Here is a 24,541-nt window from a genome sequence, read left to right as displayed (position 1 = left end):
AGTAGGTAGATGGCACTTTTTCCCCCTCATCACTCCTAGGGTGATGTCGATCAGCACAAGGCGTCTGTGAGCTGATGTACCAGTCGCTGCGCTTTCCTCCGAGTGCGCTGTGGCTGTGATGCTACTTGGTAATGCTGCATCAGCTGCAGTTCAAAAAGAGGCGGAGTCTGACTTCACATGTATCGGAGGAGGCATGTGCTAGTCTTCACCCTCCTGGATTTGGGGTATCACTAGTGATAGAGGGAGTCCTAATGAGTGGGTTGTAGTGGCTTATAGTCCGGAAATTACAGTAGAGATTAGAAACAATACAGCTATAATATATACAGTCACAAATATTTAAAACTTTTCAACTTTCAATGGAACTCAATGTTAAAAGTTTTTCTATTTACCACACAATGAAATGAACAACTGGCCAAATTCATTTTGTCAAAAGTAAAAAAAAAAAAAAAAAAAAAAAAACTGCACAATGGAGATATAACATTCTCGTGTAAATGATAAAAAAAACACTGACCATGCCATATATCATTTTCAAGCCCCTCTTAATAAAACAGTATTACATGATTTTCCTAGCAGTACTGTTTTATTCTTTCTTTCAGATAGACATTCTTCAAAATGTTGCTTTTCCCACTAAGATGCGAGTGAGCGCCTAATCCCACATCTCTCTGTTGCACTTCTGATATCATAATTCATTTTCTTTTATACTTGAAAAAAGGGGGATGATTCAGGAAGGCAACTGAATAAACACAATTGCTGAAGAAAGCCAAAGAAACGGCACAACGCTGGTATTAAATGTGTTAAGGAGTGCGTCATTTGTGAAATATACGGTAGAGTAAAAAATATAATCCAAGACAACAACAGTCATATGTTTAACCACAGCTTAGACTGATTCACTGAAAGACTGAAAGACATAAAAAGGGATCTCATCTCTTTTTCTTTCTTTTTCAGCCTTTTTTTTCCCTCTCTGAGTAAAGTAAAGCAACCAATCAATAGCGAGGCGGGCACGGTAGACTCCAGCCATAATCCTCAAAATATTCTTATGTGGATTAGCTGCTCCCACAGCCATTTTCATTTTCACTCTGTAAGGTATTAGTCTGACAGCCAAGTGGAGCAAAACAAATACTACACACTTCAAAGGGGAGGAAATGTCTAATAACAGCAACCTGCTTAAACTATTTCTTTTCGTTTGCTATAGGAACACATACTGAGTTGCGTGCTGCCTTAAATAAGTTGTCCTCTATACACAGAGGGACCCTTTCCTGGATATAGATTATTCTGGCCCAGTCCTGACTAACACTGCTTTTTCGATCAAGAATCCCCATTGACGTTGTACTTTAATCCAACATGAGTCTTAATCTGTGTCCAGCAACCAGGCTGGCTCAGCATGAGCACGGCCAATCTGAGCGCTACTGCTGAGCGATATGGGAAAAATCATACATCACAATATGGATTTTTTTTTTTACGATATATATCATGATATACCACATTTGTATGTTTTCAGTTATTTTTCGAAAAATATGACAAAATAATATCATTGCTTACTTTTTTTTTCAAAAGTTAACTTTATTTCAAAGTGACATTAAACCAAACTTTCACAAATGAGAATTACTATCTTTTAAAGCAGCAATATATATATATATGACGTGATATTAGTGTGACGAGACGAGACACGATATTGGGTTCACGATAAGAAGACGAGACGATATTTAAAAATAAAATTTTAAAGACTAGAGTTTTATTTAACAAAATCATATAACGCAAACTTAACAGACTGGTTTCTCTCACACATTGATTTTATAAGAAACAGAAATAAGAAAAAGAAAAAAAAAAAAAAAACTTTTCTAGGTCTTATATAGTGCAAACAATAAGTGCAAACCACAACCAGTCATATTAAGACTATAGTTTGTGTTTTTTTCTCCTAAATCACTTGTAATTTAACTATGCCTAACCATAACCAGTCATATTAACACTGTGCTTAAAGTGCATACAGAGACAGAACATTTATTTTTTTAAATACAGTACAGAGCTAAGGGATTAGTACAACTGCCTACAACGCATAGGGGCGCTGCACTAAATGGGGCGCCAAATGAAAGCCCCAAATAAATGTTCTCGAAGGAGAAACAGCCAATCAGCTTGCTGGTTCTGTCCCTAATATGTTTACTTAATTATCACTTATATAAACCGAGTTTATGCAAAGTGACCGTGCCAATACATTTCATCGTAGCCTACTTTATATACTTGCATGAATAATTTATGAAATTACTGTAGAAACGATAATTTTATGAAATTTGACAATATATATCGTCATATCGCACAGCACTACAAAGCACATTCTTTCACAGTGGACGATGCAATCCAGTGCAATTCAGCCTCCTCCTGAAACGTTGCACAAAGGATATTGTCAAAGAAGAAGAAGAAGAGCCATTAGACATAGAGGTCCATGCCTTTCATATGCAGAAGAATTTTAAGGAGACCACCCTGGGAGACTGAGACAATGCTCAGAGCCTCAACACAACAGCAGCCACGCCGAGCAACACAGAGCAACGCGGGGCTCAGTTCACCAGCCTCAGATATTAAAAAGGCCTGAGGGGTCAGTCCAAAGACAAATCCGAGCACACGCGGGCCAAGCTTTAAGAGTCAATGTGAACAAATGTGGGAATGTGGTTAGTAAATCAGGCAGGTTTAATAGTGTCAGGCTCTAAAATCTTTATTTCTCTCTCAACAGCTGATTCCCCGGAGCAAGAGCAAACCAACTAATGGTCGTTTAACTGCCTGTGATGTCTGTTCCCAATTGTCACAATGTCTCCATAAAACCAGAAAGTAAAAGCTGCCCAGCCATGATTACGCTGTGAAACCACTATATCGTTAAAATGGCAAGGAAAAAAAAAAAAGTGTTTGAACTTTTAATGGAAGTCTGTGTAAAAAGATTATAGTTTAAGTCATTTTAGAGCATTTTTATTTAGTGGTGTCACTAAATTATTTTACACTTTTAGTCTCTAACCACCTTCGGACAGCCTTTACCTGTTTTAATTGAATTTACTCATTTTAATTATTTTGTCTTTTTATTTATCTAATTTTATGTTTTACCTTTTAGCCCTTTTATTTTATTTATTTGATTAATTTTATCCTTTTTATTTATTTTATTTCTGGGTTTATTTTTGGCCTTTTACCTTTTTATTTAATTTATCTCTTCCTTTTTTTTTATACTTTTTTGCCTTACTATTATTAGTATTTTTTTTTAGTTCCATCATTTACTTTTTATAATTGTGGGTTTTTTCTCCTTTATTTCTTCAACTATATTCTATTATTCTAATTATTTATTGATTTTATTTTATTTATTTTTATTGATTTTACATTTTAGTTTGTCTGTATATCCTTTTATTCTGAATTATTTCATTTCTTCTAAATCAGGTGAGCTGCTGATGGAACGGAACATATACACATGCTGGCTGAGGAGCATCCAGGAGCAATCCGATCTGGAACTACACTTTGTTCTTCAGCTTGGCTCAAAGGATATAACATACTTAGTTAAAAATGAGAAATTCTAGTTACTTTTTACTGTATTTATGTTTATTTGCATCTGTTTAAATAATATATGGTGCTTTTTCAAGTAAAAACACTTGTATTGCACAGTACTGTATATAACATGCATTTTTGAAACGCCAAAACCATCCAGGCCCATCCACATAATGCCTCGTTACCATCAGTCTGAATTATGCCTATCTATCTAATTGATGGTTTAGAGTACCAACAGCATACTAGCCAGGATCCGAACATAATAGAAAAAGTCACTGTTTGTCTCTACAGCCACAAACCTGTTGATTATAAACCTCTGAGTCACTGTGATGCTACTCGGCAATGCTACGTCTAAATAACAGCCGAGTAGTAATTGAATGGAAGGGACAATTGGGAGATAAATATGGGGAATTTTTGAAATATATATTTTTTACCCTATTTATAACATTCTTTACCTAATAAATTTCACAATAATTCAGATAAATTCTAAATATATACATTTCAAAATATTTTCCAAATCTTTTAACCCTTTGGAGCCTCTATTGTCAAAACTGTGTCAATCTGACTGGAATTTTGTGTGTGATATAAGCATACATATATAATATAAACACATATAACACATTAAATTAGTTATTTTGCATTTACATGTCCATCACACTAATTAAACTTCACCAAGCTTTCAATAATATACTATACATGTACAGACGATAAAATCCTCCAACATTTTCATCTTTGAGTCTTTAAACAGGGTCTTCACATATTATTCCTGCCATGATACATCACAATATCACATTTAAACGTATTCAGTGAGACTATAAGCAAGAAGACTTTTAAAACTAATTTAAGGATCATTTCCAACGTATAAAAAAATATCCTTTTATCCAATAAAAACAGTGGGAACTGAAGACATATAGACATATGTACAATGCTGCCATCTAGTGGGCAGGGTTTAAACACAGAACAAAATAAACCACTGTCCGACACCAATCTTTACATGTAAACTTTTAATTAGAAAACTGATACTGTGTTTTTGAAAATCAAATCAGTATTGAATAAAAATTTACACAATACTTCGATATTCAATATCGATATTCCCGTATACCTGTATCACTGTGCACTGTCAATACATGCCTTGGGTGCCACCTAACTCCATTGTAACCACTCTTGTTTAGAGGTGAAAATATATTTTAATCACAAATCAGATCTGCCCATCCGTCCATCCATTCATCCATCTATTCATCTATCTAACCATGCATGTGCTGACAATACAGGTCTTAACCAGTCTTGGGTAGAGGTGAACATATATTTTAATCACAGATCAGATCAGTCCATCCATCCATCCATCCATCCATCCATCCATCCATCCATCCATCCATCCATCCATCCATCCATCCATCCGCTGGCAAAACATGCCTTAGGCGCCTCTTAACCCCATTGTAACCACTCTTGGTCAGAGGTGAACATATATTTTAATCACAGATCAGATCCATCCATCCATCCAGCTACTGTCAATACATGCCTTGGGTGCCTCTTCCCCATTCTAACCAGTTCTATTTTGAAGTGAACATATATTTTCATCACAGATTAGATCCATCCATCCATCCAGCTACTGTCAATACATGCCTTGGGTGCCTCTTTCCCCCATTCTAACCAGTTCTATTTTGAAGTGAACATATATTTTCATCACAGATTAGATCCATCCATCCATCCATCCATCCATCCATCCAGCTACTCTCAATTCATGCCTTGGGCACCTCTTAGCCCCATTCTAACCCCTCTTGTTCTCAGGTAAACATCCTCCTCACTGGTTGGTCCTTCTCACATCACAAACACATAGATAGACCATAGTAGCATTACTATATTCATCTTCTCTCTCTCACTCACCCTCTTTCTCTCTCCATCTCTGAAATACGCTATGGAATTGTTGCCCCCTGTGGAAGATTTGCACTCTGCTGTGGGGAAAACAACGCTAACTGCAGCATCCTCCATATCCCACCATTCATTCTCCCCCAGCTGTGTTCCTCAGCAGCAGCAGCAGCCAGCGACTCGCTGCAATGACCAAAAGCAGAGCAACAGAAACATCTCAGCTCTCTAATAACAGCCTGTTCTGTTCTGCCTCCATGCCTTTCCATCACACTTTAGGTGCACCACCATGCAGCTGCACATAATGGACTTGCTGGAGGTAGCTACGCTAACTTCCTGCAGTGTGCTGCTGCTGTTGTTTGGAAGCGATGGGGTCCATTGTAGGGTTTGTGGAGAATATAGCTACAAATAGGACTGTTATAATAATTACATTATCGACTTATCATTCAATAATTGGACATGACCTTAATCGTTTTAATAATCGTGATATTGTCCACTAACTTAAGGGTTTCTTAGGTTTGTGTTGCCTCAGCCTTCCTCTCACCATCAGCGTATCTTTCGAGTGAAGGCTGAGGCAGGGTCTTTAAGCCGGTCCAACGTGGGCCAGCTGGGACAGACCGAGGGGGCTGCACGTCATGGCATGGGGATTAGTCAACTATCATAACTATTATTTCTGCCATGCCCTCAATCTCTGCTTCCTTATGGGTATAACTCCTGTTCATAGCTTACTCCAAAACAATAGAAACAGCTACATGTGGATTTAAATGCCTAGAAGACATATAAATGTGATTTTTGGTTCTGATATTTAAGGAGTAAATATGTCATCTGTTGTATTTGGTCACTTGTGGTGACCAAGCTGAACGTGAACTGAGTAAGTGAGTAGCCCTTAGCTCCACCCCATTTGGTTTCTGTACCCAAAACTTTCGGTACCCAACAATTTCTCACTGAAATCTGGAGTCAGTGCTGTTGATTATGGCAAATAATCATTGCAGCCCTGGTGAAGAGGGCAAGAAATACATGGTTGAAATAAGACCTTTTTGCACTAGGGGTGGGCGATATGGCCCTAAAATAATATCAAAATATTTCATGGTATTTTCACAATAAGGGTACTCTAGATATTAAAAAAAAAAAATGGCGATATTGCGTGCGATACTATATGGCACACCCCTATTGTGCACCTTTGCCAAGAACCCCTAATTATATAAGCATTAGCAATAATTCTGTTCAAATATTGTATTTTTAGAGAATTGATACAGTATTACTAAACATAATATTGTGATATTTCAATATATTTCTATTTTCATACACCCTTCACACACAAACAACTTATCTCTTTATTTTTATTTTTTTAAATGGTTCTTCATAGAACCAAGAATTTTGATTCTAGGGCATCACTTAAGTAACCATTTGCAGCCACTTTAATATTATGAAAAGTGAAATAATCTAGGACCACATAGTTTGATCACAGAAGAGATCACATTTATTTATCGATCCATCTATATATTTATTCATCAGCCACTGACAATACATGCCTTAGGTGCCTCTTAACCCCATTCTAACCCCTCTTCTTTCAAGGTAAACATATAATACAGAGCTTACATGGAACATGAGCTCACCCTCCGTATGCATGATCAGCTCAAACAACTATAATCCCATGAAATACTATAAACGTAACTGCACCTACTCTATATAAAAAGAGCCCCCAGGTTTAGCTGGTCCTGACTAAAGCCGGTGTACAGTAGGGGATAGTGGTGTGATGCCGCATAGCCAGATAAGTGAACGACTGAGGCGATCAAATGAAAGATAGATCGCTAGTTTCAGAGAGAGCCCTTGACAAGAGAGATCCATCCATCCATCTATCCATCTCTACATCCTTCCAAATCACAAATCACAGCAGCTCTCTCTTTCTCTCTCTCTCTCTCTTTCATTCAGGCTCTATTCTCTGCATCTCTCCATCACATTCATTGCTTGCTAGCTAAAAGTACACACACACACAGAGAAAAAGAGAGAGAGACCCCCACTCATGCCTAAGCCCACTCACACACTCCTGCAGCAGGACTGACTATTCCTTTCTTTCTTGCTCTCTTTCTTTCTTTCCCCCCAATTCTGCAATACGACCACCACTACTAAAGCTCACAATTAAGTAATGTTACAGCTCAAGTCCGTTCTTACAATAACTCCCTAAGGCTATAAGGTTAGTTGTGGGAACGTTTTCAGAACGTTACATTGATGTTACTGTTGTAGCACGTTGCATAAATTGTTACAGTTGAAACGTTTTCTCTCCCAACATGTTGAGGGGCTTTAAACAAGGTCTTGTTGCAACGTTCTTAGAACATTGCGTAAACCTTAGCATACTGTTTGAGTGTTTTCTCATCTAAACATTTTTTTTTGGGGGGGGGGGGGGGGGGGGTGCTTTGAACGAGGTCTTGCTACGATTTTAGGACGTTCCACAAATGTTACTGTTGGACATCTTGGGGGATGAGGTTTAGAATGATACCGTCCGAGCAGCGTTGTTAGAACGTTCTTAAAACGTTTTCTCCTAACATTTTGGGATAAGGTTTAAAACGATGCCTTGCAGAACGTTCTTAGTACGTTTCGTGAACGTTACTCTTGGGTCGTTTTCTCCTAACATTTTTTTTGGGGGGAAGAGAGGTTTAGAACGATGCCGTGCAGCGTTGTTAGAACGTTCTTAGAACGTTTCGCGAACGTTTCTGTGCGAACTTAGAACGAGACGGTTCTGTACAACGTTAGCGTGGGAACATTTGCTCCTAGCTAATAGGAGAACTTTTAGATAACGTTAGCCAATGTTGTGGAAACGTTCTCCGTTAGCTGGGCACCACCACCACCACCAGCAGCAGCAGCAGCAGCAGAAAGCAGCCAGTGCTCTCTGGACTTAAGAAAAAGTGACTCACTCAATCACACACAGCCAAGCACCGAGAATTATGATACAATGTAACACGCACTCAAACACAAACATCTAGCAACAATAATTACAAACACACACGCACGAGCGCATCTGCACGTTTCATCCAACGTGGCCAAAGTACAAAACCTCGCAACTCCGCTCTCCCAATATCTCCAAAAACCCAGTAAGACTTCCAACTCTTCACCCCCAGCGCGGTCCATATGGCGCGCTCTATCCCAGCACTGGCGCGCTCAGCTCGGCTTAGTTCAGACGCCCCCCTCGCTGCTGCCGCCCGCCTCCGGATAAAGCAGCTCTCCTCCAGAGCGCGGAAGCGGCAGGGCTCGTGTGCGGGACTAAAGCGAGCTAAACCAGGGTCCTACCTTTGAGAACAGCCGCCGCAACCGTGAATAAAAAGAGTAGAGCTGCGAGAGATCCGCTGGCCGTGTTCGCCATGTTGGACACCTGCTTTCTTTCTGACGATGCGAGTTTGTAGCCACTTCACCTAGAGAGAGAGAGAGAGAGAGAGAGAGAGAGAGTAATGATATGCAGAGGAAGGGAAGAGGAGGGGGGGGGGGGGGGGAAACAACCACACATTCATAAAAAACACCAGTACGTTTATTCAAACAGGCTACTTTTACACACATACCAGTTTTACACACTCCTGTATTCAGTCTGATTCACTGTTTATAATGTAGCGGATGCTTCCCCAATACCAACACTATACAGCAGTAATATGATGATATAGAGTTTACGTTAATTCAACATCATGTTTTATATGCGGCTTGTTTTAATCTGTACTTGCATTAAATATATACATATATCTTGTTTGGGTTCTATTCATATAGCATGTACTGTTTTGTTTTTGCAGTGTAGAACGGGACATTTAAAATAATAATAATAATAATAATAATAATAATAATAATAATAATAATAATAATAATAATAATAATAATAATAATCGACGTTTTTAAAACCATAAAAACATACCAGCATGTTTATTCAAACAGGCTACTTTTAAACACACACACACACACACACACACACACACACACGTTTTACAAACACTATACATGCAGCAGCAGTAATGATAATAATCCCCAATTTCAGAGCTAATTCTTTGTGCACACTAATTCTACATTGACTCAACATTGATCCAACATTGTTTTATATATGGTATGTACTAATCTTTACTTACATTAAATATACAAACATAATCTTTTCATCTAATTTTTATATTATTTGACAGGAGCATCTTTCATCTAAAAACCTTTAAATGAACATTGATTTAATGTCCCTAGTACGTTCAAACTGTCAAGTTTTCTGGATGTTCCTAAAAAGCCACTAAACCCTAAACCATATTTTTCCATTAATAGCTGAAATTTTATAAACATTTCCCAATTTTTAAATAACACCTTTATTGAGGTATTTTCCACCTCTGCAGCGCCCCCTCATGTTCAACTGTTTACACCGACATCACATTATGCAGATGAGTCATTTAATAATACCTCCCCCTGCTGACATCCAATGATCTGTGTCTCAGTGCTATTAGTGGAACACCGCTGCTGCTGCAGCTCAGCCAATCCGCTCTGCCTCCTACCCTGCCTCTAAACCCATACATCACCCAGTGCCCCTCCTGTTTTTTGTTTTTTTTTTAGCCTTTTTCAAATTTGAGCTGTTTAACATTCTTAAATGTTCTAGTAGGGTTGATGCACTGTCACGTGTGTCAATGTTTAATTTATTATTTTAGCAATGTTACTTTTAACATTTGCATAATGTTCGTATTCGTCTTAGTGGGAGCACTATGTGAGAAATGTTCTAACTAAATGATGCAAACCATTATTTTGTCACGTTTTCAGAATGAAGCTTTTCAACACGTTCAACCTAAACGTTCTTATAACCTTTTCTGTTAGCTGGGTTGATAATCTGCCAGTGCTAAATTAGATAGGAATGGTAGTTAGAGAAAGAGAGAGAGAGAAAGAGAGAGCGAGAGAGAGAGTATGATATGCAGAAAAAAAGAAGAATGTTTATTAAATGTTCCTTGTTATCAGGAAATTCTTCCATCTCTAATGCATTGAACAATGATCTTACAATTATTCAACATTAATTTAAAAGTTATGGTTGTATAAGCTTTCCTTTTGTTAAACTTTACTTATATGAAGTATGTGTGTCTTGTTTGTATTTTTATAGATTGTATTTTGCTCTAGCAGTGTAGAAAGGGACATTCAAATAATATTAAATATGTAATGCAACATTCATTTAATGTTCATATCAGTGGTACAAACAGCTCTGTCTTTTTAATGTCAACTACATTCTCCCCAGCTTCCACCAAGATTTACATTGGTGTAACTACATTGTATAGTCCTAATATAGACATTTCTTCATGAATCCATCAGTATTTCATACTCCTCTCTCTTCTTATTGAGACTGAACATCACTGTTATATGAGATGCGATATGGACAGTATATGCAGAGATGCTGAAGAGAAAGAGAGAAACAGCGCCCCTAGCGGTGATACACGAACATGCCTGCTCTCCTCTCTCTGTTTATGACTGACATGCTCACATGCATGTTCTGGCCTGTCTCGCTTTAGCACCAAAATACTTATCTTTACTCAGTTCTGTGACCTCAAGCCAAATGCTGATGGATTTGTGCTTAAGTGTACAAGAAACAGAAATACGGTTAATAAGTGTAGCTTGGAGGAAAATAATGGAATGTGTTACATTCCAGATGTTATTTACTAACTCCTGGGTTAATTTCAATTAATAAATTTAATAAATGTTGATTTTTTTGGTTGGATTACACCTTTTTAATGTTGGTGACGGAAAAAAAAAAAACTTTAAACAATCTTTATTTAACATTGACTATGCATTGGTTTGAAACATACAATAATTTTACAAAGATTCAACATGAATTCAACAGTAATTAAATGTAATAGTTTTACAGGCCTTGTATTAAAATGTACTTATATGAAGTATTTATATCTTGGTTTATATTCCTATGGTCTATTCTTATAGCTTGTATTGTTATCTCGCGGTATAAAAAAGGAACATTCAAATAATAAAAAAGATGATGTAATGCAACGTTCATTCAATGTACCTTTGATATGAGGGCTGTAAACAGTTCTGTTAAAAATATGGCTTTTTAATATCAAGTACATTCTCCTTAGCTAACATTAAGAAATGTTATTTTTTGGTTCAGTTAAATGTTTCTTTTTCATGCACAATGCTTTTATGCAAAAGATTCTTCCGTCAAATAATAGTTGTAATATTAAGTATTACGTAAAGTTCCCCTTATACATTGCAAAAAACAAAGTACAAGATATACGAAAAAAAAAAAAACTAAAGAAATATAATTTATACGTATTTTATGTAAGTAAAGTTTAATACAAACAAACATATCTATGTTGAATTTATTTGCACTAAAAACAATTCTGACATTAGGGATAAATGGTGTTCAAATGCTGTATAAATGGAAAACTGAACACTTACGTATTTAACATGCTTTTTCTATCTGGTAAGCATGTTCTAGCTCGACTTGCTTTAGGACACAAAATAGTTACCGCTACTTTTACTCAGTTCTGTGAATGAAAGCCAAACGTTGATAGAGTTGTACTTTTCTCAGTGTAAAATTACAAATAACTGAAACAGGGTAGCTTCATTCTGAGAGTTTATTTGTATATGTGTGATTATATACACATTCTGAACATTAGCAAATAGGCTATATACTACCAAATCCTGACCAATCAAAATGTAAAACTTGTCATTTTAAGTGTTTATTTCTTTTATTGTTTATGATTATGTCTTAAAGCCAATAAAACTTCAAAAATAAGTATCTCATAAAATTTGACTACTATATAAGACCAACTGGTACTTTTGGCAGTGTGGGCAGTGTGCCAAGTCCTGCTGGAAAACGAAATCTGCATCTCCATAAAAGTTGTCAGCAGAGGGAAGCATGAAGTGCTGTAAGATTTTGTGGGAAAACAAAACTGCACTGACTTTAGACTTGATAATAAAACACAGTGGATCAACACCAGCAGATGACATGTCTCTCCAAACCATCACTGACTGGTGGAAACTTCACACTAGACCTCAAGCAGTTTGGACTGTGTGTCTCTCCACTCTTCCTCCAGACTCTGCTCCCTTGATTTACAAATGAAATATAAAATGTACTGATGATCAGTGATGGTTTGGGGAGACATGTCATCTGCTGGTGTTGATCCACTGTGTTTTATTATCAAGTCTAAAGTCAGTGCAGTTTTGTTTTCCCACAAAATCTTACAGCACTTCATGCTTCCCTCTGCTACTGACAACTTTTATGGAGATGCGGATTTCCTTTTCCAGCAGGACTTGGCACACTGCCAAAAGTATCAATTGGTCTTAAATAATATTCAAAATTTCTGAGATACTGACAACAATAAAATAAATAAACTCTTAAAATAGACCATTCTGTGTCTAATACATCTATATAATATAAAAGTTACACATTCTGAACTGAATTACTGAAATAAAGTAACTTTTCACCGATATTACATTTCTTTTGGAGATGCACCTGTATGTTTTATGGGTAGGCAATCTGACTATAAATTATTATGATGTCTCATCATGATTAACCATGTCAGAAACCAGATTATAAAAGAACATTGAATCAACATTAATATTTCCATCTTTAATGCACTATAAATATTGATCTTGGATGTCAAAACAAATTTATTTGTGCACATCTATTTTAATTTGATTCAACATGATTGTATGTGTGTTGTTTGTATTAAACTTGTTTATGTTCTATTTTTATTGTTTCTTGTGTGTTCAGGCAGCGTGGAAATAATTGACATTTAAATACTAAGACTAACAAAAATATTAATACTTATAATACAAAAACATTGAGTCTATAAGAGCTTCAACCATTCAAAGCCTTTAAATAAATGTTGATTTAATGTCAAAACTGCAACAATAACTGATACCTATGAGACAATGCTAAATAAAGGCTGTTTAAAGGTTGTTTTTCTTTTTCATAATCAACATTAAAAGATGTAATGCAACTTTGCTATCAGTGGATTTTGCTTTTCTGAGTTCATCATTAATATCATCAGTACATAAAGAGCACGTTTCATTACAAATAAAACAGAAGTTCACACATTTAAACTAATGAATGTGTGATTAAATGCAGTGAAAGGTGGGAAAAACACTACAAAGCAAATTAGCCAGTGTTAAATTAACTCCGGACTAGTGTTAAATCCCCAAATTAACACTGTAGATTAGCAGAGGTCACTTTTCATTTGCAAGTATTGTTATAAATGTGGCTCTACTGGTATTTCCGTGTGCTCCTATTTGTCCAAATGTCACATGATGCTTGTTGTTATAGTTTTAATATAGTTTCAGCTTTGTTATTTAAGTGTACTTTTTTTTTTACTCTGAAACAATAGGAAAATTCATACTGCTCTCATTTTCCATGACATATCTACCAAAAGAACATTATATTTGCCCAATATTGGTATATTTACTCTAATATCTAATATACATATATCATGGATTATTAATAGAAGGACATATTAGATCTTTTAAAAACGTCTTAGTTTTGTTTGGTCCGGTTAAAACAGACCCTTGTTTGTTTGTACTCTTAGAGCGGTTCGATTGAGCACGTGTGAAATCAGTAATTGCAATTTGGTGCAGATCAAAACTACTCCGGAGCGGTTTGTTTGTGGTGAGAACGTAATCTAGTCTCCATTCAACAAAGCTATCCAGTATACTATATTAGATATACTATATTATACTACAGTATACTATATATATATATTAAGCTATCCAGTATACTATATTCATACTGCTGCTCGCAGCTGGACGACTCCGTTTACTATGTGTACATCTGTGCTGCACGTCTCATTAAAAACACTATGTTTAAAAGCGTAGCGTTTTAGTGTAGGGTTCTGTGTTAAAGCAGCTTCATACTGCACAGATATAAGCACTGGAACACAGAATCTTCACACTACATTTACTTTCTTTCTCACATGCCAGACAGCTCTGACCAATCAGAGAAGACGATGTGCTCACGTGGTTTATTGGTGCGCATTTTGGTGTGTTTGGGTTTTAGGTGCCTGTGTGAAACCAAATCAAACCAAACCAAACCAAGGGAGGAATGCTCCAAGTAAACAAAACTCATTGACTTGAACCATAGAAATAAACTACAGGTGTGAAAACGCCCTTAATATTATACTAGTCTGTCTGATCTCTCTCTGGTTAGATCTGTCTTTTTTTGGAATTTGCTTCTAATCCTGCTGCTATGCTGATAGATGCTGGATGTTGTAATTAAGCCTAAAGAGGTTTAATATAATATTAAGCACTTAAGCAGTTCTCTGAGCTGTCTTGATGATTGTTCTTCTTTTCAAGTTTCACTATATGGGTTCATTCTGTACCTTTGATAAAATCCTTTAAATGTATAAAATACTAATTATTCCTTTGGTAAAACTGCATCCTGTGTGTGTTCTGTATGTCCTGTGATTTTGGTTCCAGACAGTAAACATTATTATTATAAGCTAGTCCAGCTTAGTTCGACTCCTGAAGGGTTTGGAAATTGGCTGTTATAGTAAATTAGGGAATGGAAAAGAAAACCTGCCAGGAATAAAGATGGAGACATCTGTTTTAGACTGATCCATGGAGAGAGAAATGATGGGGTATTAAATAAAAGCAAAATGATGTAAGAACAGAAAGCAGTAGGTAATTTATTAATCAGAAATATATTTTATCTTACATTAAACAATGTTCCTGTAATTAAAGTACAGTACAGACATAACTGTGTTGAAATAGATTATATATATATATATATATATATATATATATATATATATATATATATATATATATATATATATATATATATATATATATATATATATATATATTTGTTTCACCAAATTGAAACCCTCTAGAATAAAATCAAGAGGAAGATGGATGATAACACACCATCAAACCAAGCTGAACTGCTTGAATAAAGGCATAAGGTTATGCAAAAGCAGTGTGTAAGACTGGTGGAGGAGAACATGATGCCAAGGTGCATGAAAACTGTGATGAAAAACCAGGGTTATTCCACCAAATATTGATTTCTGAACTGAAATATGAACTTGTTTTCTTTGCATTATTTGAGGTCTGAACACTCTGCATCTTTTTTGTTATTTCAGCCATTTCTTATGTTTTGCAAATAAATGCTCTAAATGATAATATTTTTATTTGGAATTTGGGAGAAATGTTGTTTGTAGTTTAAACAATAATAAAACAACAATGTTAATTTTACTCAAACATAAACCTATAAATAGCAAAATCAGAGAAACTGATTCAGAAACTGAAGTGTTCTCTTATTTTTTTCCAGAGCTGCATGCATATATATATATATATATATATATATATATATATATATATATATATATATATATATATATATATATATATATATAAACTGGAATGCTGTTTTTAATGCTAGGCCTTTTCTTAGTTCAAGCATTTAAAGAAATTACCAATTCTGCACTTTACGTCTCCTCCGAATGTAAAACAAGGGAGTTCTCATCAACATAATTATGTTGACTGTCTAATGTAAATTAATTGGGTGCTTTTTGAAATTGACTCACAGTTGGAGCCAGGGTTGCAAATTGATAAGGTAATGCAGGTAGCTCTACCCTCGGTGGCTCATTATGCTAATTCGCTATAGTGGCTCAAAGGGCAATTGCTTTGATTGTCTGGAGATGAAGAGAAATTAAAGAGATGTTTATACAAGCCTCAGCTACCAATTTTATAGGCTATTCTAATGCCCAAGATTCACTGCTACTGCCACTGCTACTTTTTTTTAATTGAATATTTAATTTCTCCAAAAACCTTATTATAAAAAGGTAAAGGTGAGCTGAGTTATGCGCGGCTCAGTGACAGTAAAACTCTAGTAGTAGCATAGGGATATGTAGGCCAGAAATAGAACTAAAGGCATATTTCTGTATATCACCTAAAAAAAAAAAAAAAAAGTAACCAATACCGTTAAAGATGCACTTATTTGTTATGTAATAAATTACATTAAAAATAATAAACACAATTTACTGCAACACTTATACTAATGCTTATGATTACTACTGCTTACATATCTTTTGCACTGCTAAATTTAAATTATTATATAACTGTGTATTTATGCACATCAACTGGTGTTCACTGTCTATTGTGTTCAACTGCACTACCTCCATTCTACATTACACACACACTAAAGACTGTACATTTATACTTTTCATTTTATCTTTTTATTTTATTGTATTTACATATATATCTATCTATCTATCTATCTATCTATCTATCTATCTATCTATCTATCTATCTATCTATCTATCTATCTATCTATCTACTAGCAGTAAAATAAAAGTCGAATCGAGATTCGTTACAATTGAGCAGTCTAGGTTTATATATATATATATATATATATATATATATATATATATATATATATATATATATATATATATATATATATATATATAAAACAGAGACAAAGCACACGAGGATAGTAATTTAATTAAAAATGATAATTAAAAAAAAAAAGGGAAATATAAAGAGTTAATTTGTAAAAAAAAACAGACAGGTGCCATTCTTTAAACACACCTTAATCTGTTTTTAAAATACTGCAGATATGTAAGCCCAAAATCCAGAGTAAAGCAGAGTATTGAGAGTTCTTCATAGTACCTTAAAAACATGTTTTATATCTTTAGTGGTTTTCTTGCTGGCGTTTGCACAAATTAACCCCTTAAATTCCCAAGCTCCTTGAATCATTTTTCACTAGGGAAGGCAGTGTGGTTGAGTTATTCTTGAGTTATAGGAGTGAGGTGTGCTGAAATTAATCACACTAGGCATATATTGTTTCTTGTTCCATATAGCTCTGCCAAAAACGTCTCATGAGATCACACAGCAAACAATACGCTCAAGTGTTCTGCAGAAGAACACAGGGGCAAACTGTGCAGGAAATGTAGGCTTTTCTGTTCCTACAGGAGCCAGGAGATAACCAAATACGGTAGAATACACTGCAGATATAATATTTACCTATCCACTCCTACACATTAAAGCAGAAGAACTTACTTTTTTTTTTATCTTAGAATAAAAGCAGTAGTATAGATTATATAAATGAATAATAATATAAAATAAGTGTTATTTAGACATATATAATCTGCCTATGGTACATATATCATGAAAAGTAAGAAAGTAATTTTTTTTTCTATTTAATCAAGCAGCCCAAAATGTTTCTAAAAAATTTAACTAGGTTTTGCACATTGTTTAATGTAACTATTGTACACGTTGGTTCTAAATGAATATTAAATGAAAATTTGAATTAATCAATTATTATAATTAGTTTGGGAATTATATACTTATTTCTTCACCTACTTAAGTCCACACTGTGTGTATGGAGTCACAGTTATTGAAGCATGACTGGCTAAAATACTGTTCGCTGTTATATATGTGAACAAATATACAAATAAACACAAGGCGAAGACGATATCACGATTATCAAAAATGTATTGAGGTCATGTTCATTTATTGTACGATAAATTGATACTGCAATTATTGTGCCAATAAGGGCTAAACACCTCTGGGAACTCCTTCAAGACTGTTGAAAAGCCATTTCAGGTGACCACCTCTTTGAGAGAATGCAAAGAGTGTGCAAAGCAGTAATCAGAGCAAAGGGTGGCTATTTCGAAGAAACTAAAATATATATATATATTTTTTAGTTATTTCACCTTTTTTGTGTTCATTCATAGTTTTGATGCCTTCAGTGAGAATCTACAATGTAAATAGTCATGAAAATAAAGAAATAAAAAATAGAAGGTGTGCCTTCTATTTGGCCTGTACTGTAAATCCTTGGAAAATGCTATGCCTCTACATCCAGAGTCAATTTCAAACCAGATTTCTCCTTTAAACTCCACATCTTTGGAATGTGAGGATAGATCACCTTATTCTCCACTTAAAACAACAGAAGAAGAAAAAAATGATCTTACCTGATCCAGGTAGTTAAGTTCTTCATGGGTATCTGAACCAGTAGAGCCATTTGTGTTCAATCTGCAATGTTCAGGACCCTTCTGGTGACCCTGTTAATGAACGATAAATGTACATAAAGTAAATATATAGATATTAAATTAAAAATATTAGATTTATGGCATTAACATAGTTATCTTCTAGGGCCAGTTGTTCAAAAAATGTAATCCGGATCAAAATTATCCAGATTTGGTAATCACATTTTTTGCTATCCAGGATCAGGTGATCTGTCTTACTTTTAAACCAGTTTTTCAAAGCAATATTGGATTGGATCAACCTGATCCAGAAACACAGTTTTCAGGATTACCTAATCCGGATTACCAGCTATGTAAAAAACAGATAGAAGAACCAACAGGGGTTGATGACTCCTTTTCTTGCAGTAACAAGATACTGCTTATTGCAAAACAATACGAGCAATCGAGTGTTCTGCAGAGACGCTTTGCATGACTTAACTATTTGCGAGTCGAACCACAGGGAGCATGCAACATAACACTTGCATGTATTGTCCTGCCCAATGTTGCTACCAGACGCAATGTCCCTCTCTGTGATGTTCATGATGCACCTGAGCCTGTTGAAGAACCAAAACAAACTCTGGTGTTCTTTTCAATTGTTCGAAATTATTTTTGACAGCTTCATATCTGATAAATGTTTCTTTGACATTAATATACAGTGATGAATGACAGTGACGTAGATGAAAAAATGAATATATTATTTTTGTTTGTTATTGAAATCTTTTGGGGGGTTTATTTAATGGGGTCAAGATTGTTTTTATTTTTACGTTACTATAGTAAAAGGCTTAATTGGTAGCCAATGTCTACTTTATTACTGTAACGGTTAAACAGGTCAAGTGCAAAATAGAAGTAAATGTATATACACTAAATTGTACAAATGTATTTTTTTTTTACTTTTAAACTTTGATTTTAAAGTTTTACCACATTTACCTGAAATTCCCCTTGAAATCCTACCCCTTGTTGGGATCAGGGTAATCCTGTTTTTTTGGATCAAAGTTATCCAAATCCTACTGAAAAGTTTTGAACAACAGAAACTGAAGGTTTGATCCATTTACAAACTAGGATTGGATTACGTGATCTGATCCGATTTCAGAATGCTTCTTTCCCTTTTGAACAACCCGTTTTCCAGATTTGATCCAATCCGATAACCAAAATCTGATCAGATTACCTCTGAACAACTGGCCCCTAAATGTTCATAGTAAATCTTCATGTTTCAACAGTGAAACACTAGCTTTCCTTTAATCCACTTTTTGAAAGCTCCTGTTTAATTTCTAATCCTGAATAAACAGAAGAATAAATGAGAAACTAGACTGCTCACTTCTTTGATTGTTTATGTTTCATTTTTAAACACAATTGGTTGTTTAAGCTGATTTACCAACTTAGATTTTGATCAGAACAAGGTATTCAGTTTTCATTTGAGTTTAAAGGTAAAATTAGTAATTTCTTTGCATGGCAAATGCTATGCTCCTATAACTAGCAAATGCTATGCTCCTATAACTAGCAATAGCATTGTAAGCCTGTTGGGAGCATTGACTAAAAACGACACCCAAAGTCCATTTAAAACCAGATTTTTCCCTTAAAATGTTCATGTTCCAACAGTAAAACAGTAGCGTTCCTTAAGTTTATCCTTTTTTAAGCTCCTGTTTAATTTCAAATCCTGAATATACATAAGAATAACTAAGTAACTTGACTACAAACGCATACATACTTAACAGAGCGTTCAATTCTCTGTTTCTGTTGATTTTCTGTTTTTAAACACAATTAGTTGGTTAAACTTAGATTTTGTCTCTAATGGTAGGTAATGCTAAAAAAGCATTGGCTAAAAATGAATGGATGGATGTTAAATTAAGTTTTAGAGTAGATTTATCTCCTTGAATCCTTGAATTTATCCTTGAATTTATGCCATTAATATAGTTATCTTCTAAATTTTCATATTAAATCTTCATTTTTCAACAGTAAAACAGTAGCCTTCCTTAAATGTATTCTTTTTTTAATTTTCTAATCCTGAATATACATAAGAATAAAAAAGTAACTAGACTACAAACACATGAATACTTAACAAAGCGTTCAATTCTCTGTTTCTGTTGATTCTTTTTGTTTTTAAACACAATTGGTTGGTTAAACTGCTTAACAAACTTAGATTTTAACCAGCACAGGGTACTCAGTTTCATTTGACTTTAATGGTAAAATTATTCATTTCTTTGCATAGGTAATGCTATGCCCCTATGGCCTTCATTGTATGCCTGTTGGAAGCATTGGCTAAAAATGTATGAATGGATGTAAAATTAAAGTATCAGAGTAGATGCATGACATTAATATAGTTATCTTCTAAATGTTCATATCAAATCTTCATGTTTCAACAGTAAAACAGTAGCCTTCCTTAAATTTAGCCTTATTTAAGCTCCTGTTCAATTTCCAATCCAGAATATACATAAGAATAAACAAGTAACTTGACTACAAACGCATGGTTACTTAACAGGGTGTTCAATTCTCTGTTTCTGTTGATTTTTTTTTGTTTTTAAACACAATTGGTTGGTTAAGTTGCTTTACCCACTTAGATTTGGACCAGAACAGGGTATTCAGTTTCATTTGATTCTAATGGTAAAATTTTTAATTTCTTTGCTTAGGCAATGCTATGCCCCTATCACTGGCATTGTAGGTCTGTTGGGAGCATTGGCTAAAAATGTATGAATGGATGTTAAATTAAAGTATTAGAGTAGATTTATGCCATTAGTATAGTTATCTTCTACATGTTCATATTAAATCTTCATGTTTCAACAGTAAAACAGTAGCCTTCCTTAAATTTAGCCTTTTTTAAGCTCCTGTTCAATTTCTAATCCTGAATATACATAAGAATAAACAAGTAACTTGACTACAAACGCATGAATACTTAGTGTTCAATTCTCTGTTTCTGTTGATTTTTTTTTGTTTTTAAACATAATTGGTTGGTTTGAGTTGCTTTACCAACTTAGATTTTGACACGCACAGGGTATTCAGTTTTCTTTTGACTTTATTGGTTCATAGCTGTTACATAAACATAAACACACACATAAACAAACAGAGCAAACTAACCTAGGTAACTAGCAAGACCAGCAAGAACAAGCATGACCCAGAGGACAACTTTACACAACCAAATCCAGCTTCTAGCAGGTCTATCTGAGACTCATGAGCTAAACTGGGCTTTATAACTAGCTAAATATCTAGAGTTAACTTACAAACACATCATGACGAGAGGTTAGCTGGTCCTAATGTAATGGCTCCGCTTATGAGGCATTATCTTATATTATTAAGCTATAAACTATACTGGAACGGTTAACTGAAAAATTAGGATAAAGTAGGTAGTTTATAATTGATAAAATCTCTTACCGTCTCTCAGTAAACTTTATATCCAGTTTTTCCAGCGCTGTCCGCTAAAATCTTCATTTACCAAACAACCGCTCAGCAATTAGCCTCACCTGTTGCTGGATAACTGCCAGCCCGCAGGTGTTGCGCTTCCTGCAGGTAACCCTGTTGAGTTAGACTGCCCCTAGTGGTCAGCACTGGTATAGCATGCTACTTCGTAGCATTTAGCTTCCCTGTTTTTTTTATTGATGGCAAAAGTGGGGCTTTTGGGAGATCGAATCAAATGACTCAATTGATTCAGATAAAGATTCGAATTGTGAGATGTTTGAACACAAAGGCGAATGTTTTGACAAGTTATGAGAAGTAAGTAATAAATATAGCAGTGTGTGTGTTTGATTTTTCTCTAAAAAAAAAACAGTTGTTTGCATCTCTTATGTACAGCTCTGGAAAAAAAGAAACCACTTAAAAAATGATGAGTTTCTTTGATTTTACCAAAATAAAAACTAAATAATTAAGAGGAAGATGGATGATCACAAGCCATCAAACCGAACTGAACTGCTTGAATTTGTGGTATGAAGTTATCCAAAAGCAACGTGTAAGACTGGTGGAGGAGAACATTACAAGATGCATGAAATCTGTGAAAAACCAGGGTTATTCCACCAAATATTGATTTCTGAACTGATGAAACTTTATAAATATGAACTTGTTTTCTTTGCATTATTTGAGGTCTGAAAGCTCTGCATCACTTTTGTTATTTCAGCCATTTCTCATTTTCTGCAAATACATGCTATAAATAACAGTATTTATTGAAATGTTGTCCGTAGTTTATAGAATAACACAACAATGTTCATATACATATACTAATGCGTCTCAAAAAATATATATCATTGAAAAGTTACTTTATTTCAGTAATTCAGTTAAAATTGTAAAGCTCTTATATAGATATATTATATAGATGTATTACACACATTGATAAGTGTTTATTTCTTTTATTGTTTATGATTATGGCTTACAGCCAATGAAAACTCTGAAGTAAGTGTCTCACAACATTAGAATATTATATGAAGACCAATTGGTACTTCTGGCAGTGTGGGCAGTGTACCAAGTCCTGCTGGAAAATGAAATCCGCATTTCCATAAAAGTTGTCAGCAGAGGGAAGCATAAAGTGCTGTAAGATATTGTGGGAAAAAACTGCACTGACTTTAGACTTGATAATAAAACACAGTGGATCAACACCAGCAAATGACATGTCTCTCCAAACCATCACTGATCATCATACAAATAATAATAATTAACACAGCGCATCCAAAATTGGGGTAAAATAAGCAATATTTGGGCAGGTGTACTCTGCATCTAATAGATATGTTACAAAAAGTGAGAATGTAATTTTTTTCTATTTAATAAAAAAATTGGGATAGGGATGCTAAAACTATATATTTTGCAGCCCTAATCTACAGTATCTTAAAAAAGTTAATTATTTATTTTTATCAACACTGGAGATATGACACAGTCAGTGTACAGCTTGTAGAACAGGGTAATGTTGTTGTGCCCTCAAAATAATTCAACACACAGCCATTAATGTCTAAACCACTGGCAACAAAAGTGAGTGGAAATATCTGTTATTTAATGCTAAACATCCTGGCTAGTCCAACACACTGTATCAGGATATAGACGAAGACAAACATAATACCATGTGAACTTCTCATTTAAATGCAGTGGGTTTGAATGTGATTCCCAGTAACAGTTCAAAATCGTAGAGCAAGAAAACCACCTTTATACTTACACCATACATGAATGACCCCATGACCCCATTTGCAGTCCATCCAATCTAATAATCCCTTAGGAACCTTTAAACAATTTGGTGCCCTAGAAACCTATATGTATCAGACAAAGTGAAAGTCAATGTAAATTGAAAAACCTAACTGATTTTCTGCCCATGTTACTGAAAGTTAACCTGCGCTGGTGGAGTAGAAGATGTTATTGGTTTGAGACCATTTTGACTTCTGGTTGACTTTAAAGATTGAGTAGTATCCAGATGAGAGCCATAAGCAGGGATATAGGTTTCATTTCAACTTTGGGAGGGAGAAATCCTAGCTTATACCCCCTGACCAATCATATGATAGGTGTTTCTGCTAATGCTGTCAACATTAATGTTGTGTTAATGCATGTAATACAGCTAAAACATTGTTTTTTAACCACAAATGAATCTAAAAGGCTCTAGTGTAAGTCTACTAAGACTCATCTGACTGGTTGTGTTGTGTGTCCGTTGTCTGCCTCTAGTCTGTAATTGGTGGATTCCACCTAGTTTTGAGTGAAACTGACCAATAAACAGTCAAGAAATCATAAAGGACACGCCCATCATGTCAGAAACGTGACAATCTTCATCAGAAATAGCTGTGTGTAAATAGATTACAGCTGCTGGAGTTTAATTAATATATACAAATATACAAAATACAAAAAAATACAAAAATAATGTATCTGTTATACAGTTATTTTTTGGTCGATGCAATTTGTATGGATCATCACTCAATGTCAATCCGTATTATGGTCAAATAAATCTGTATTCTAGGTCTGTTTTTGGAACTAATGTATGTTGTGAGCTTCAGGTCAAAGATAAAAAGAACCTCCCTACTCCCCTTTAATCTACTCCAATGCCTGTGAAACAAACCTTTTATATATGAAGGCCTAGGTCAAGCATTCAGACACTCAGTCTCATATACAAACCTTTCTTTTTAGGAGCATGAAAAACATCAGCTGAATCTCATATGAAGAATAGATCAAATAAAAAAAGTGAACAAAAACAAAAACAAGATGAGAGGGAATCTCATAGACTGATATGGTATTACCACGATACGTTGCAGATG

At 34.8% G+C, this 24,541-nt stretch overlaps 1 protein-coding gene across 7 annotated transcripts in view; it reads right to left on the bottom strand.

Moving 5' to 3' along the window:
• cadm1a (cell adhesion molecule 1a) overlaps positions 1-21,817 on the bottom strand; it is a 441,164-nt gene extending 419,347 nt beyond the window's left edge. For 5 of the 7 annotated variants that reach the window (XM_022676027.2, XM_022676028.2, XM_022676032.2 and 2 more), the window contains exons 1-3: positions 21,702-21,817; positions 18,288-18,377; positions 8,662-8,783 (exon numbers count right to left, since the gene is read on the bottom strand). In XM_022676027.2, coding sequence (XP_022531748.1) covers positions 8,662-8,734 — 73 coding nt within the window. In that variant the 5' untranslated portion in view covers positions 8,735-8,783; positions 18,288-18,377; positions 21,702-21,817. The remainder of the gene's footprint in view (positions 1-8,661; positions 8,784-18,287; positions 18,378-21,701) is intronic. The other 2 variants (XM_022676030.2, XM_022676031.2) reach the window with 1 other exon arrangement.
• Between the last annotated feature and the right edge of the window lie 2,724 nt (positions 21,818-24,541).

The sequence above is a fragment of the Astyanax mexicanus genome, chromosome 17 (genome assembly GCF_023375975.1).
Source record: "Astyanax mexicanus isolate ESR-SI-001 chromosome 17, AstMex3_surface, whole genome shotgun sequence".
NCBI lineage: Eukaryota > Metazoa > Chordata > Actinopteri > Characiformes > Acestrorhamphidae > Astyanax > Astyanax mexicanus.
The sequence above is the reverse complement of the archived record's forward strand: the minus strand, read 5'-3'. Positions and strand labels throughout refer to the sequence as shown.